Here is a 12,663-nt window from a genome sequence, read left to right on the forward strand (position 1 = left end):
CCCGTCCCCAGCAGCTGTCCTGGCGTCCCCTTCCATGGCAGGTACGTGGGCTTTGGGCAGCCAAGCGGGGAAGTGGCTTCTCCTTCAGATGGGTGCAAATCCACCCACCCGGGTGCATCACAGGGCGTGGGAGGCAGGACCCAGAAGGAAAGACGGTGCGTCCTGGTCCTTTGACAGCCTTGAGGTGCCTTTCCTCCTGAGCCTGGAGGCCATGTTGTCACGGAGACGGGTGACGGCTCATGGGCTGAGAGCCAGCTCTTGCTGGGTTTCCCGTGCAGCGCCCCCTGTCCCAGGCCCTCACCTGTCCCAGGCCCTCACCTGACACAGGTGCATTTAGCCCTGTCTTGGGGTGAGGGAATGGAGGCTCAGACAGGTGAAGTGACTCGCCCAGTGTCACTGGCCAGCAAACAGCAGGCTAAGTCCAGAGGACCTTAGTGAGGACCCCACTTCCCCGTTATTCCACGGTGCCTTCTGGAACGTCCAGATTCAGGACTAGGCCAGAGCCTGCCTGAAGCCACCCCTGCTGGGGCTGAGGGGGGCACAGAGCCCCTGTGGTCTGGGGCCTCCAGCGCCCTAGGCCAGCCCAGGGGGCTCCTGGAGCCCCGGAGCTCCGAGGGGAGCGGGGAGGCGTGGCCTGTGCCTCTGGCCTCTCGTAGGAGGGTGTGGATAAAATTGCAGGCAGGTCAGATTCCACCAAACCCAGATGAAATTGACATCAGTCTGCAGCCGCGGAACAATCCAGCGCTAATTAGGAGGCGCAGCCTGGTAAAGCTCCCGCCTTGCGTCACTGTGGGCACAGCCCCACCTTGCTGTTTATACAGAGGACCAGAGCCGGAGTCCCTGCCGGTGGCCCCGGGATGTGGGGGCCCCTAGAACCAGCCATCTGGGCTTCCTTCCTTCCTTCCAGCAGGGTCCCAAGGGCCCTCAGACCTTTAGAGCACAGAGCTGGCTGGGGGTGGGGGTTCTAGCACCTGCTGAGCACCCCGGGAGCTGGGGGCTTTGCACTCCTGTTACACTGGGTGCTCCAGAACAGGAGCTTGTGTTGGTGCACACTCGTGGGTGCTTCTGCTCCATCTCCATTTTACAGGGAAAAATGATGCCAGGACACAGGTGACTGGCCCAGGTCCCTCAGCTTCACACCCCCGCCCCCGCCTTCCTGGCAGGTGGCTCTCTCTACCTTTATTTTTTGGTTTTTCATTATTTTCCACAGTTTAATATTGCTTTAACATTTTTTGTTAGAATGTGCATGTGTGTGTGTGTGTGTGTGTGTGTGTACGTGCGTGCATGCATGTGTGAAAGATAAAAACAGAAATATGAGAGGAATGTACCAATATTGAAAATGTTGCTGGTATTTACCTTTTAAAAATTTCAGCATATAATATATTAAGTATATGTTTCATGTGGTAAAAATCCTTCCAAGAAGCCCCTCACAGGGGCACATGCCTATAAATCCCACCAACTTGGGAGGCTGAGGCAGGAGGATGGCAAAATCAAGGTCAGCCTCAGCAATTTAGCAAGATCTTTTCTCAAAATAAGAAAAATTAAAAGGGCTGGAGATGCAGCTCAGTGGTAAGGCACTCCTGGGTTCAATCCCAGATCTTTAAAAAAAATCCTTTCAAGACACCCTTCTTCCTGGCTGCATAGTGTTCCATAGTATGATGGGACCCTCAATGAAGGCACAAATGCCCTCTGGTTAGAAATCTAGGTGGCTTAAAATTGATTGCTAATCTGCATCAAATGACAGTGGCCATCCTTGTACTAATCGCTTGTGTACAATCAAGATTACTTCCTTATACAAAGAGTTTAAAGTGGAATTGCTAAGTCAAAAGGTATGTAAAATATTTAAGGTTTTTGATGTTTGTGACCAAAGTGCCCTGAGGGTAATTTGTCCTCTTGCTTCACTGGGGCACCTGCTTTTCCTCCCTGGAGAAGATGGGTTCAATCACACCTTGCTAATGTGCACCCTACTATTCCAGTGCTTTTGCAACGGAAATGTAATTTTTATTTAAAACGATCGAGATCAGATTCACAGTGCCCGGAGAACTGGAGGTCACCCTCCCACCCTCCTGCCAACCACGGCTGTGGCCCACTCCACTTTCTGGATTCTGCCCATTTTCACTGAGATGTGCCGTGTGTGCGTAGATGCTGTGGCAGGGGTGCGGACTGTGGGCCTGGTGTTTTTATTCGGGCCTGTTGACAAGCGTGTCCGTGGGGCGTTAGGAGAGTTTTATTCACACTGTCAGGGCTGCTGTCCCCTCAGCCGGGCCCTTGACCCATACCGCCCCCGCCCAGACGTTCAGGCTGTTGATTTACTCACACTTTCTCGTGAGGTAGCGGCTGTTGCTGGAGCTTTTCTGTTCCCCCAGGTAATTCCCCTAACTTCTGAGTGACGGGGCCTTGGCCAGCGAGTGCGGACGGCCCAGCCCCTTGCCCTTCCCAGGGCTCCTGGCAGCTGAGGAGATGCAGCCGCTGCCCTGCCCCCAGCTCAGGCCATCCTCTTCTCTGAAGTCTTGTGCCCAAATAAATTGGATTCTCTCACGGTGTCTTGAGGTGGGCGTGGTGGGGAAGCCCGGGCTTTTGAGGCAGGTGGACTTTTCTCTCCCTAACAGGGTTCAATAAGTACTGTTGCTGTGTAATATCTACAAAGCAACCACTGAAGTATTTATCTAGGTATCAGGGATTGAACCACTGAGGGGTGCCTAACCACTGAGCAACACCCCCAGCCCTTTTTTTATATTTAGAGACAGGTGAGTCTCACTAAGTTTCTTAGGGCCTCGCTAAGTTGCTGAGGCTGTCTTTGAACTCGCGATCCTCCTGCCTCAGCCTCCTGAGCTGCTGGGATCACCGGCACGCACCACTGGGCCTGGTGAGATCTATTATTCTTACTCTGTAGAGCAGCCTACTAGGCTTGATCTAAGTCCCTGGCTAGATGTCCTAAGTCCTCTGGCAAGTTATTTAGTGTCTTTGAGTCATTGTGTCAGAATGGAGGGGACAGTGCCCACCCTGCAGGGCAGTGAGGACTGGGTGAGCCCAGCGTGTGAGGCCCAGGGCCAGTTCTCTAGTGTTACTAGACAGTATTACTCTTGGCTGTTCCAGGCAGCCCCGGCGTTTGACCGTCGAGGGGTGATATGGCCTTACAGCCCTTAAATGCATTCTTAGGTGGGAGATACGAATTTTTACTTATTTGAGAAGAGTTCCTTATTCCGTTTTAAAATTTCTTTCTGTTTAGGACAGTATGATGTCAACGAATCCCTTGTGAAGCAGTCACCAAAGTCGTTAATGTCTTGCTTTAAATCAAAAACTGATCGTGGATTAAAACTGACATCAACAGGCCCAGGGCCTGGTTACTACAACCCAAACGATTACACCAGGGTTCCAAAGAAGACCCATATTCCGTGAGTCCGGATTATTCTTTTGCTTAGTTTCGTTTTGCAAGGTGGTTTGGGGGCAGTATCCTAATGTGGGCAGAAAGGGGGAGAGATGTCACTACTGAGCAGGATTCAGTACCAGGGACTCTTGCAGACACACATAGTAGGTGTTCAGTACATGCTTACCCAATGCATAGTATCTATTGAGCAATTGCTCTATGCCAGGAACTTAGAATCTCACTCAATTATCATGATGACCCTGTCGTAGGAATAAATATTCTTACTTCATAGAAGAAGCAAGACTTTAGCTCCCGTGAGGTGCCCCAGGCTCAGGACTGTGCAGATCTTCCCACATTCCCCATGTCGTGTGCCATCCGCTGCGGACAGGGTTCTGATTCTGCAGTGTAAAGTCTCCATGGAGCGGCAGGACATAGGAGGGGCAGGAGGCTCTCTGAGTTTTTGGTCAAACCTGCTGAATTTGAACCTCAGCTCTGCTGTTTTGGGCTGTGGGACCTTGGGCCATATGCCAACCTCTGTGAGCCTCCATGCCCTATCTGCACAGGGGGGTGACTCAAGCCTGTGGAGCTGCTTTCAAAATTAAAAATGTATGTTAGGCATCTAGGGGTAAATGGTGAGTTGACACTAGCACAGGTTTGAAAAGCAGAGGAGACGTCGCATCTTCACGTTTAATACCTCACACCGTCAGTGTTACTTTCCTCAGACACTTAGATGGTGGTAGAGCTTCTAGAACTATTTGCAGTAAGGTCAGTCACCCTCTAAGCCCTCCCTCTGCCGACCCTCCAAGCAGGGCTGGCTTTGGGCAGGTGTAGCCACTTGGGTCTCTCCAGAGAGGTCAGGTTATAGTCACAGTGGGTCAGAAGCCTAGGTAACTCAGGGGCTGGCACTACCGAGTCTCCCCTGACGGTCAGCCTGGGACAAGGGGACAGGGATTAGGGAGAGGAGCAAGTCCTGAATCTGACACATCAAACAGCATCTGGAGAAGGGCCTCGGCCTCAGAGGGCGGCGACTAGGTGAGTCCCTCCTGCCCTGCGGTTCCTGGGGTCTGCAGCTCGGCCCCCCTTCCCAGTCTCCAGAAACAGGCCCCTCCAAATGTCAGAGACATCCTGCTGCAGGCTGGCTTGGGTCACCTTCACGTGCCAGCTGTCCCCTGCTCTGCAGGTCAACAGAGTTGTTGAGAGTGAGCCTCAGGCTTCAGTGCAGATGAGAGTCCGTCTCCTCAGGCTTCTGCAAGGCCTACGGGACTGGAAACAGCTGTGACTCCTTCCACCTCTGCCGCACCGCACCGTGTGGTGTCCCAGCCCTCGGTCACCTGGGGTGTGCAGATGAGGAAGCGCCCCATCTCCCTGAGATAGTCAGCCGTCACTCCTGGTGCAGCTGGCATGGCTCCACATCCCAGGGACACAGAGGTCATCAGGAACAGTTGGGATTTGAAATGGCAGCTCAAGCCCCAACACAAATCTGGAAGCTTCTTCAAGGCAAATGGCCACAGGAGACAGGAGAGCAGAGAACCTTTCGTTTTTAACCCTTTTACCTGGTTGGTTGGATTTTGCTCAGGTTTGGAGCAGCAAGTTGAAGTCATTCTCATCATTCCCATCTGGTGGCATTTCCACCTGTCACTCAGCGGGCTCCGTAGGTCTGTGGGTGCTCAGGGGAACGGGATGCCACATTAGCCAGGTCCTCCCAGGAACAACCCCAGCGCAAGGCAGAGGAGCATCGTCACATGCTGGCTCACGTGGGACCCCAGGTCAGGTAGCCACACCCCTCATGGGGCACCAATGGGGCCAGGGGTGGCCCTGTGTGTCTGGGGTGTCGGGCGCTCACTGGCTTTCTGTGATGCTTCGTGAATGGAGGATCGGGTTCGTCCAGCAGGGAAGCCCTGTGCTCTGGTCCCCCGTGCAGACACCACGTCCCCGGGCCTCCCTTCTCCACGAGTGAAGAGGGGACCTGCTCACATCTGGCACTTTGGGACCCAGCTTTGTTCGCCATGTCACTCAGGGGAGCACAGAAGGGGACGGTGAACTGAGGCCAGCCTGGACCACAGAGGAGAGGCCCAAAATGTCCGCTTATAAGTTGACAAGAAAGAACGGAGGTGAGAATCTACAATTTTACTTAAAAACAAGAAGACAAAACGGATAGGCCTTGGACTATTCTAGAAGAGTGTTCATCTGTTTACGTTGAGCCATGAAGGAGACGGTGGAATAGGAAGGAGAGGTCCAGTTGAAGGTTGAAGGACTATCCAAGCCTCCCACCTGTCGAGTGCCACTCATTTCCCGCTGTGTCCTGGAGGGCAGGGGAACAGGAGCCTGGGCCCATGGTGGGTGGTCAGCCTGGGCATTGCTTCCTCCTGAGACACTTGTGGCCTGGTCACCTGTGGACCTCCAGGGTCCCCATCCTTGGGGTTACAGCTCGCAAACACAGCACGGGGCTCTGCTTTCTCCAGGGTGCAGGGACGTGAGGCCGGTGGACTCCCCCCTCCAAGAGCAGAGCCCAGGGAGCAGGAGAAAGACTGCAGCGCTCACGGGTGCCCGCTCAGTGTGTCTGCCAGGGAGACCTTGTGGCAGCATGGCAGCGGGTTAGTGCCAGCTCTGAGGTCAGGGCCTGGGGCCTCCCACCATCCCCACTCTCCAGCCCCAGGGACGGGGGCAGGCAGGTCACTTAGCTCCTGGGAGCTCCGGGTCCTTCATCTCTGGGAATTGGGGTAAGAGCACTGTGACTCATCGCAGTGAACTGGGGAAGAACCCTGGTGACGTGGTGCCAGGATGAGAGGACGTGGCCGCTGAGCTCGGGTTGGCCCAGTCTGGAGCAGGTCCTGGCACCCACCTGTGTTCCTGGGGTAGCCCCTGCAGGGCCGATGCCGTGCCAGGGCTGGCAGTGTGTTGTGCCAGCCCTCCTGAGCTCCTCGGCTGGAGGGCCGTCCCGGGGTGTCGCTGTGCCACTTGCTGACTCAAAGCTAAGAGGATTTATCAGCTTCTGGTGCCAGCCAAGGTCTCCCTTCCAGGTCCTGGGTGACTCAGGGGAGTGGGCGGGTCAGGGTAAGGGCTTTGGAGATCAAAACGGCTCCTCCTGGTGCAGCTTCAAGGCCCACCCGCCTGTGGAGGTGGCGCCCAGGGACGGCCTTCTAACCTGGAGCTGCTTCCTGGAGTCTCTAAGCCCCTGGTTTTGCACAGACACGCTGTGGTCACAGCCAGAGCCAAAGGATCAGGCCCGCTGGCCCCGCTCCAATTTGGGTAATTACATTGCACCCCCCTGAAGAGCCCCTGGATTTCCAATTAGATATGGGAGGCTTCTTCCCCAGCGACTGTCATCTGTCACCCGCTACCTGTTGAACAGACACCGCATTCCACCCCAGGGGCAAATCGCTGCCCTTTAATGTTGAGAAAAATTGCCCCTTCACCCCTCCCAGCCCTGGGAACCCCTGAGGCAGAGTGAATCTGTGCCTGGGAGTGTCCCAAGGGTCTTGGATGCAGTGACCTGCTGCGTCCTCCAAGCCTTCATTATTCTGGGCGATTTGCAAGCAGCTGAGCTGGAAGCTGCCAACACATTTCATCCTGTTGGGGGCCAACCGAGAGCCTTTGAAAGCTGTTTCCTTTCCGTGGGGTGAGAGCAGGTGGCTCTGCTCTCCAGGGGACGCTCATAAAGCCCCTGACCACAGAGTTGTGTCGGCTGCCCTGGGTCCGGTCTGCAGGTGCAGCCCCACCGCCACACAGGTCGCCCCTGGCCGAGGCTTAGTCTTGGGTGGGGCTCAGGGGTGTGGCTCCTTTGCTGCCTCTGCCCCTTGGTGTTCCTCTGAGGCTCAGCGAGTGTCCTCCCTGAGGGTCCCACAGCTGAATCAGACACAGTCCCCTCTCTTCCCTTCCAGAGTGGGCAGGTAGAAGGCTTGGAAATCTAGCAGGTTGGGGACAAAGGAAGGAAGAGCAGCAGGTGTGCTGGCCCCAGATACCCCCGCCCAGAAGCTCCAGCGGCAGCCCCCTGTCAACCTCCTGCCTCTCCTAGGGGACAGGGGGTGCCTGTGCCCTCGGGAAAGTGCAGCTGTGCTGTGGGCTGGAGCTGGGACCCACATCTGGGTCCTCCACCTCCCTGTGGAGGTCGGAGGGGACTGTCCAGGGCTGCCAGTCGGGGAGGGCGGAAGGGGTGAAGCCTGAATCCGAGCTGGCAGGGCAGACGGGTGCTCCTGGCAGAGGGGGCGCCCTGGGCAGGGCGGGGACTGCCGAGCAGTGTGTGCCGAGTGTTTGGGTGGAAGTTAGGCTGGCTCCAGAGGCCACGGAGCTTTCCCTGGAACTTCTCCTGCTTGGGTGGGTTTGGGGAGGAAACAAGCGAAGCAGGCAGGCTCCAGGCTCGTGGGTAAATGGAGGGTGGAAGGCGGTGGAAGGGCCCAGCCTTCCTCTCCTGGTATCCCCAACCCCCCCCATCCCCCCCCATGCCCTGGGTCTGTGAGGCCCTCCCTGCTGGTGCCCTGCTGTGCTGCTGCTGCTGGCGTGTCCTTCCCCGTCCTTCCCACCTGAAGGTCACCTGCTTCCCTTGCAGGGCACCTGCCACCCTTCCAGGGTGGGCTTCCGGGTTCCCCAGTAGGAGCTGCTGGTCTCTACTCCCCACACAGAGTTTTAAACTCTGTCCTAACCCGTGTCAAAAAGTAACCCGAGGCAAGCAGTGGTCAGTCCCACACTGCTGGGGTCAGGTATCACTGCCGCCATTTCACAGACGAAGAAACTGAGGCTTGGAAGGCCAAGGGACTTTCCTGAGGACACACCGCTGGCAAGTGGGGAGGGAACCTTCTGTCTGAGAGCACAGCTGTCCTGCCTTAGCTGTCAGCAGCCATGATTGAACTCTCAGGGGACTGTCCAGCCCTCGAGGACATTCAGGCCTGGGCCTTAGCCCAGAGCCGTGTGGATGGAGTCACACACATGGCTGGTGCCACTGAAGACCCCCCAGCATTGGGCTGAGGGTGCTGAGCCACCCCTGGCCTATGGCAGAGCAGAGGAAGGGACCTCTCGGGCTCTCCCTGGCTGCCAGGGTTGTGGCTCAGCTGCTGAGGCCTCTTGCGGGTCACCCTGCGCAGCGGAGCAGACACCTCGTGGTCTTCTCAAAGCACAGGGTGGCCTCCTGGGCTTGGGGCAGCCCTGACCAACAGGCAACCCATGCATGGCCAGCTCCTCTTGGTTGTCATTCCCGGACTCAAGCCTGCCTCTCAGAGGCCAGTCACCCACTCACCAAATTTCTGGGGTGCTGCAAAGAGGGAGCCACGGCCAGGCCAGGCAGCAGGCAGCGTCTGTTTATAAGGGGACAGGTGTCGGGCACAGCTGTGCCCAGTTCTATGCAGACTGGGGTGGGAGCCAATGGAGGCAGTCCTCCTCCTGTTCCTGTGGTGGACATCTTTGTTCTAAACTTAAGTGTCCAGGTCAGCTGTCCCCCATCACAAGACGTGAGCCCCAGGCTAGGTTAGGGCAGCTTTCCTTGGCCTCCGCAGCAGTGCGGATGCCCCTGCCTCCGGGTGGCTCTGAGTGAGGCCCAAACCTCTCTCTCCTGAAGCTTAGCTGCTTCTCTGCAGTGCTGCAGGACCATGACAACGGCTACTCTTATTGAGCACCTACTATGTGCTGGTGCTTCACATGCCTTTCTCTCTCCATCATAACACTTCTATAAAGAGCAGGTGTTTTTGCTCCTGGCTAAGGACACTGATGCTGAGGTACAAAGAGCTCAGGGACTTGTCCAAAGTCTCACAGCCAGTTGGTGGCATGACCGGAACTCAGACCCAGGTCTGTTCAACCCTGGAACTCCATCCCCTCGGCCATGGTGCCTTCTCCAATTGCTCGGCCCCGGTGACTTCACGCCAGCATCCCACCCATGTGCTCGGTGACTTTAAATACGTGACTTTCTCTCTCTAGACACCAACTTATTTAACAAAATAAGAAGACGGAGTGGACATCTCTAGGTCCCTTTGTCTCTGTGGGTTTAAAAAGGTGGTGGCAACAGAATGCCAGGACCCAGGAACCCCTAGTCGTCCCCCTGCTTGGAGGAGGGGTGAGGCTCCCTGGGCCACCCCACGCCCTAAGAGCCTTCGTTCCACTTTGGTGAGAGACCTTGGAAGAAAGTCTGGGTACAGGCAGGAGGAGGCAGCCCTTCCTCTGGCACCCCCAGGACCCCTGGCCACCAGGAAAACTGCAAGTTGAGGCCTGGCAAAGGGTCACAACTGGAAGGGACGACGGAGGTCACCCTGCCCAACTCCCTCAGTTTACAGACGGAGAAACGAGTGAGTGTGGGGGCTTGGACTCCGCCCGGACCTGGCCAGCTTTCTGTGGTCTCTCCATGCCAGAGAGAAAAGGAGACTCCTTCTCCCCGAGGAGGCAGAAGACAGACTGAAAACGTGCCGGTGTCAGCTGGGTCACGAGAGCGCTCTGGATGCCCCACCTAGTGTCTCTCCACGCCTGGATCTTGCCTTTCCAGGAAGATATCTAGCAGAATTCTGGAACCTTAACCTCTGGAATCTCGGGACAGTCTCTAGGTACCTGCTAGTCGTGGGATACCACATCCCTGGGACGTGGGACGCCTCTTCACCTCGCCTGGCCACGGCAGGCAGCACGGGTAGACCACCAACACTCTTCCCGTGGAGCCCACCCGAGGCCTTAGAACTCTCCACAGAGCTCCAACAGGCACTGCCGATCAAGGACCCTTCCTGCTTGGCGCAGTAACCAGAGCTGTGCCCGGGCATTCCGAGCGCTCAGCTCTGGGCCAGGCCCTGTTCTGCGTGCTGCCATGTTTGAGCTGCATCATCTCATTTAACCCTGGCAAAAGCCTCCGAGGTGGGTACTGCTATGATCACCGTCGTGTAGATGAAGAAACTGAGGTCCGGGGGCTCAGGGCTCATGAGCAGCCGAGCCAGGCTCTGCCCAGCTCTCCCCGTACCTTGCAGTACCCTGGTGCTGTGGGGCTCTGGCTGTTCTAAACGTCGGCACTTCCCAGCAGACCACTTGGCTGACCTCTTCCCATCTTGTCTTTTTCAAAGGAAAAACTCCATGCTGAACTTCTCTGCTCAGCCTTTGCCTCTGCCCCTGAAGCCGTCTCTGCCAGGCCCTGGGCAGTATGAGATCGTGGACTACGAGGGGCCCCCCAAGCACTTCATCTCTAGCGCGTCATTTGTGTCCAACACCAGCCGGTGGACAGCAGGACCGTCCCAGCAAGGCCTGCCCGGCCCAGGTCAGAGGACTGTTCTGAGTGATTGTAAATGCCAGCTCCTCTGGGATTGTTTGTCATCGAGGCCGTTGAACGCCACTGATTTATGGGCTGTTTGCTGAACAGGTTACAGAGCGAGAGGAGATTTGGGAGATTTAGGAGTCTTCAGCTCACGTTTTCAAGAGGATACAAAGATTTTGTTTTTTTAAGGTGGAAGGGCTCTTGGAGGTGATCCAGGTCAGGGATTTATAACCCAGGATGGGAAGGTTCGAGAGGTCAAAGACAGGTGCTAGGTAGCCAGTGACTCTGAATTCCCTGCAGACATTATTCTCCGTGGTGAGGGGCCATGGCTTTTGTCAAATTATCAGAAAAGTTCTTATTCCTAAAAATCTACATGCCATGCCAGGTGTGGTGGCACGCGCCTGTAATCCCAGCTACTCGGGAGGCTGAGGCAGGAGGATCACAATTCAAGGCCAGCCTGGACAACTTAGTGTCTAAAAATAAAAACAGAGGACTGGGGATGTGGCTCAGTGTTACAACACCCCTGGTTCAGGGCCAAGTACCGCAAGAAAGAAACAGTTAAGCCACTGGTCCAGTCCGGCCAAGGCATTTCACAGGCAGGGACACTGGGAGCGAGCTACACACAGGGCCTCTGTGGCAGGACAGAGGCCCGGACACCTCGCTCATGGCGACCAGAGACTGTTCAGTGAGCTGCTCTGCAGCCAGCCCCACCCCCTCCTACAGAGGCACCGACAGTGACCCCCCCTCACATGTGGGATCCCCTGGGAGCTGATGTCCTGAGGGCCTCGTTCTGATGGTGATCTCTGTGCTTCCTCACCTAGCTGTAGCTCCCCTTAGCTGTCACCACTCTCTGACAACGGCCAGAACTAGTGGCAACAGGGACCAACAGGTGTGGCTGGGTGGCAGGTGACGTGGGAGAAAGGCAAAGTTAGGCGAGTGTTGAAGAGTCTCCCACCCTGGGAGACTGAGGTGACAGTCCTGTGTCTCCCAGAGGCACCACAGTCTGGTAGGGGAGACACACCCTCCCCGCCACACACAGGTGAGGGAAATGGGAGGGGGCAGGGGAAGATCATTGTCCTAGCTTGGGCCTTTTGCATACTTGGTGAGGGTCAGACCAACAAGACAGCAGAGGGGTGACCCCAGGGGCTTCTAGTCAGCCCAGGAGAACGTGGCGTGGTCCACGGAGTGTGCTCCTTCCATAAGAGGGTGAGCTCCAGGGACCTTGGGATGGCCTGTTTGACCTGGCCCTGTCCTCCAGAGCTTCGTCTGACGGTGGGCACCTGACCCTCAGGTTGGGCTGTTCCTGCTGCTGGGATGACCTGCACCAAGTGGACTTCCCTGAGGGGTCTCTGGTGAGCACGTGCAGGCGTCTGCCTCGGGTGTGCGCAGGTGTCCTGGCTGCCGTGGGTGCCCCTCGGCAGCTTCCTCAGAGGACACCCGAGGGGGCCTGTTAACGAAGCCGGCTTCAGAACAGAGCACTGCAGGCTCTGGTTCCCAAGCCCTGCTTGTCCTAGTTGCTCTCCTCCCAGAGGACCGTGTCTGCAAATCTCACCAAGCTAACACCTTGGGTCTTTAAGAATTTTCCTTTACTCAATATGTTTTTCAAATTTCTAGAAAACAGTCTTGCAAATTTTGTTCTGTTAAAGAGTTAAACAGAGGGTTGGGCCGTGGCTCATGGCAGAGCACTGGCCCAGCCTGCACAAGGCCCGGGTTCGACCCCAGCACCGCAAGACAGAAACCAAACAAAAATGTAAACAGGAGAAACAGTTCCCCTAGCCAAGTTCAAGTCCAGCCCTGGCCAGTTAAGAGCCAGGTGACAGGACGCCATTCCCTTCCTCCCTCTCTGTCTCCTCCACCGTGAGACACAGGGGTCCCTGGGCCTTTCCAGCCTGAGGCAGGAGGCCAGAGGACCCAGGGGCCAGCCTCTCCCTCTCATGCCATCTCTCTCTCCCCTCAGCCACCTACAAGCCGGAATTCCCGGGAAAGCAGTCGTTCCTCTACAACGAGGACCACAAATGGATCCCAGTGATGTAGTGAGGTAGCGCAGGCTCCGTGAGAGCCCCAGCCCCAGCCCCTGTCTCTTATA

At 56.4% G+C, this 12,663-nt stretch overlaps 1 protein-coding gene across 6 annotated transcripts in view; it reads left to right on the top strand.

Moving 5' to 3' along the window:
* Positions 1 to 12,663, top strand: part of Stpg1 (sperm tail PG-rich repeat containing 1) — a 40,924-nt gene that overhangs the window by 27,421 nt on the left and 840 nt on the right. For 5 of the 6 annotated variants that reach the window (XM_048816083.1, XM_048816084.1, XM_015485511.2 and 2 more), the window contains 3 exons: positions 3,230 to 3,395; positions 10,390 to 10,580; positions 12,535 to 12,615. In XM_048816083.1, the coding sequence (XP_048672040.1) occupies positions 3,230 to 3,395; positions 10,390 to 10,580; positions 12,535 to 12,611 (434 nt within the window). In that variant the 3' untranslated portion in view covers positions 12,612 to 12,615. The remainder of the gene's footprint in view (positions 1 to 3,229; positions 3,396 to 10,389; positions 10,581 to 12,534; positions 12,616 to 12,663) is intronic. The other variant, XM_048816082.1, reaches the window with a different exon arrangement.

Source organism: Marmota marmota, unplaced genomic scaffold, assembly GCF_001458135.2.
Source record: "Marmota marmota marmota unplaced genomic scaffold, marMar, whole genome shotgun sequence".
NCBI lineage: Eukaryota > Metazoa > Chordata > Mammalia > Rodentia > Sciuridae > Marmota > Marmota marmota.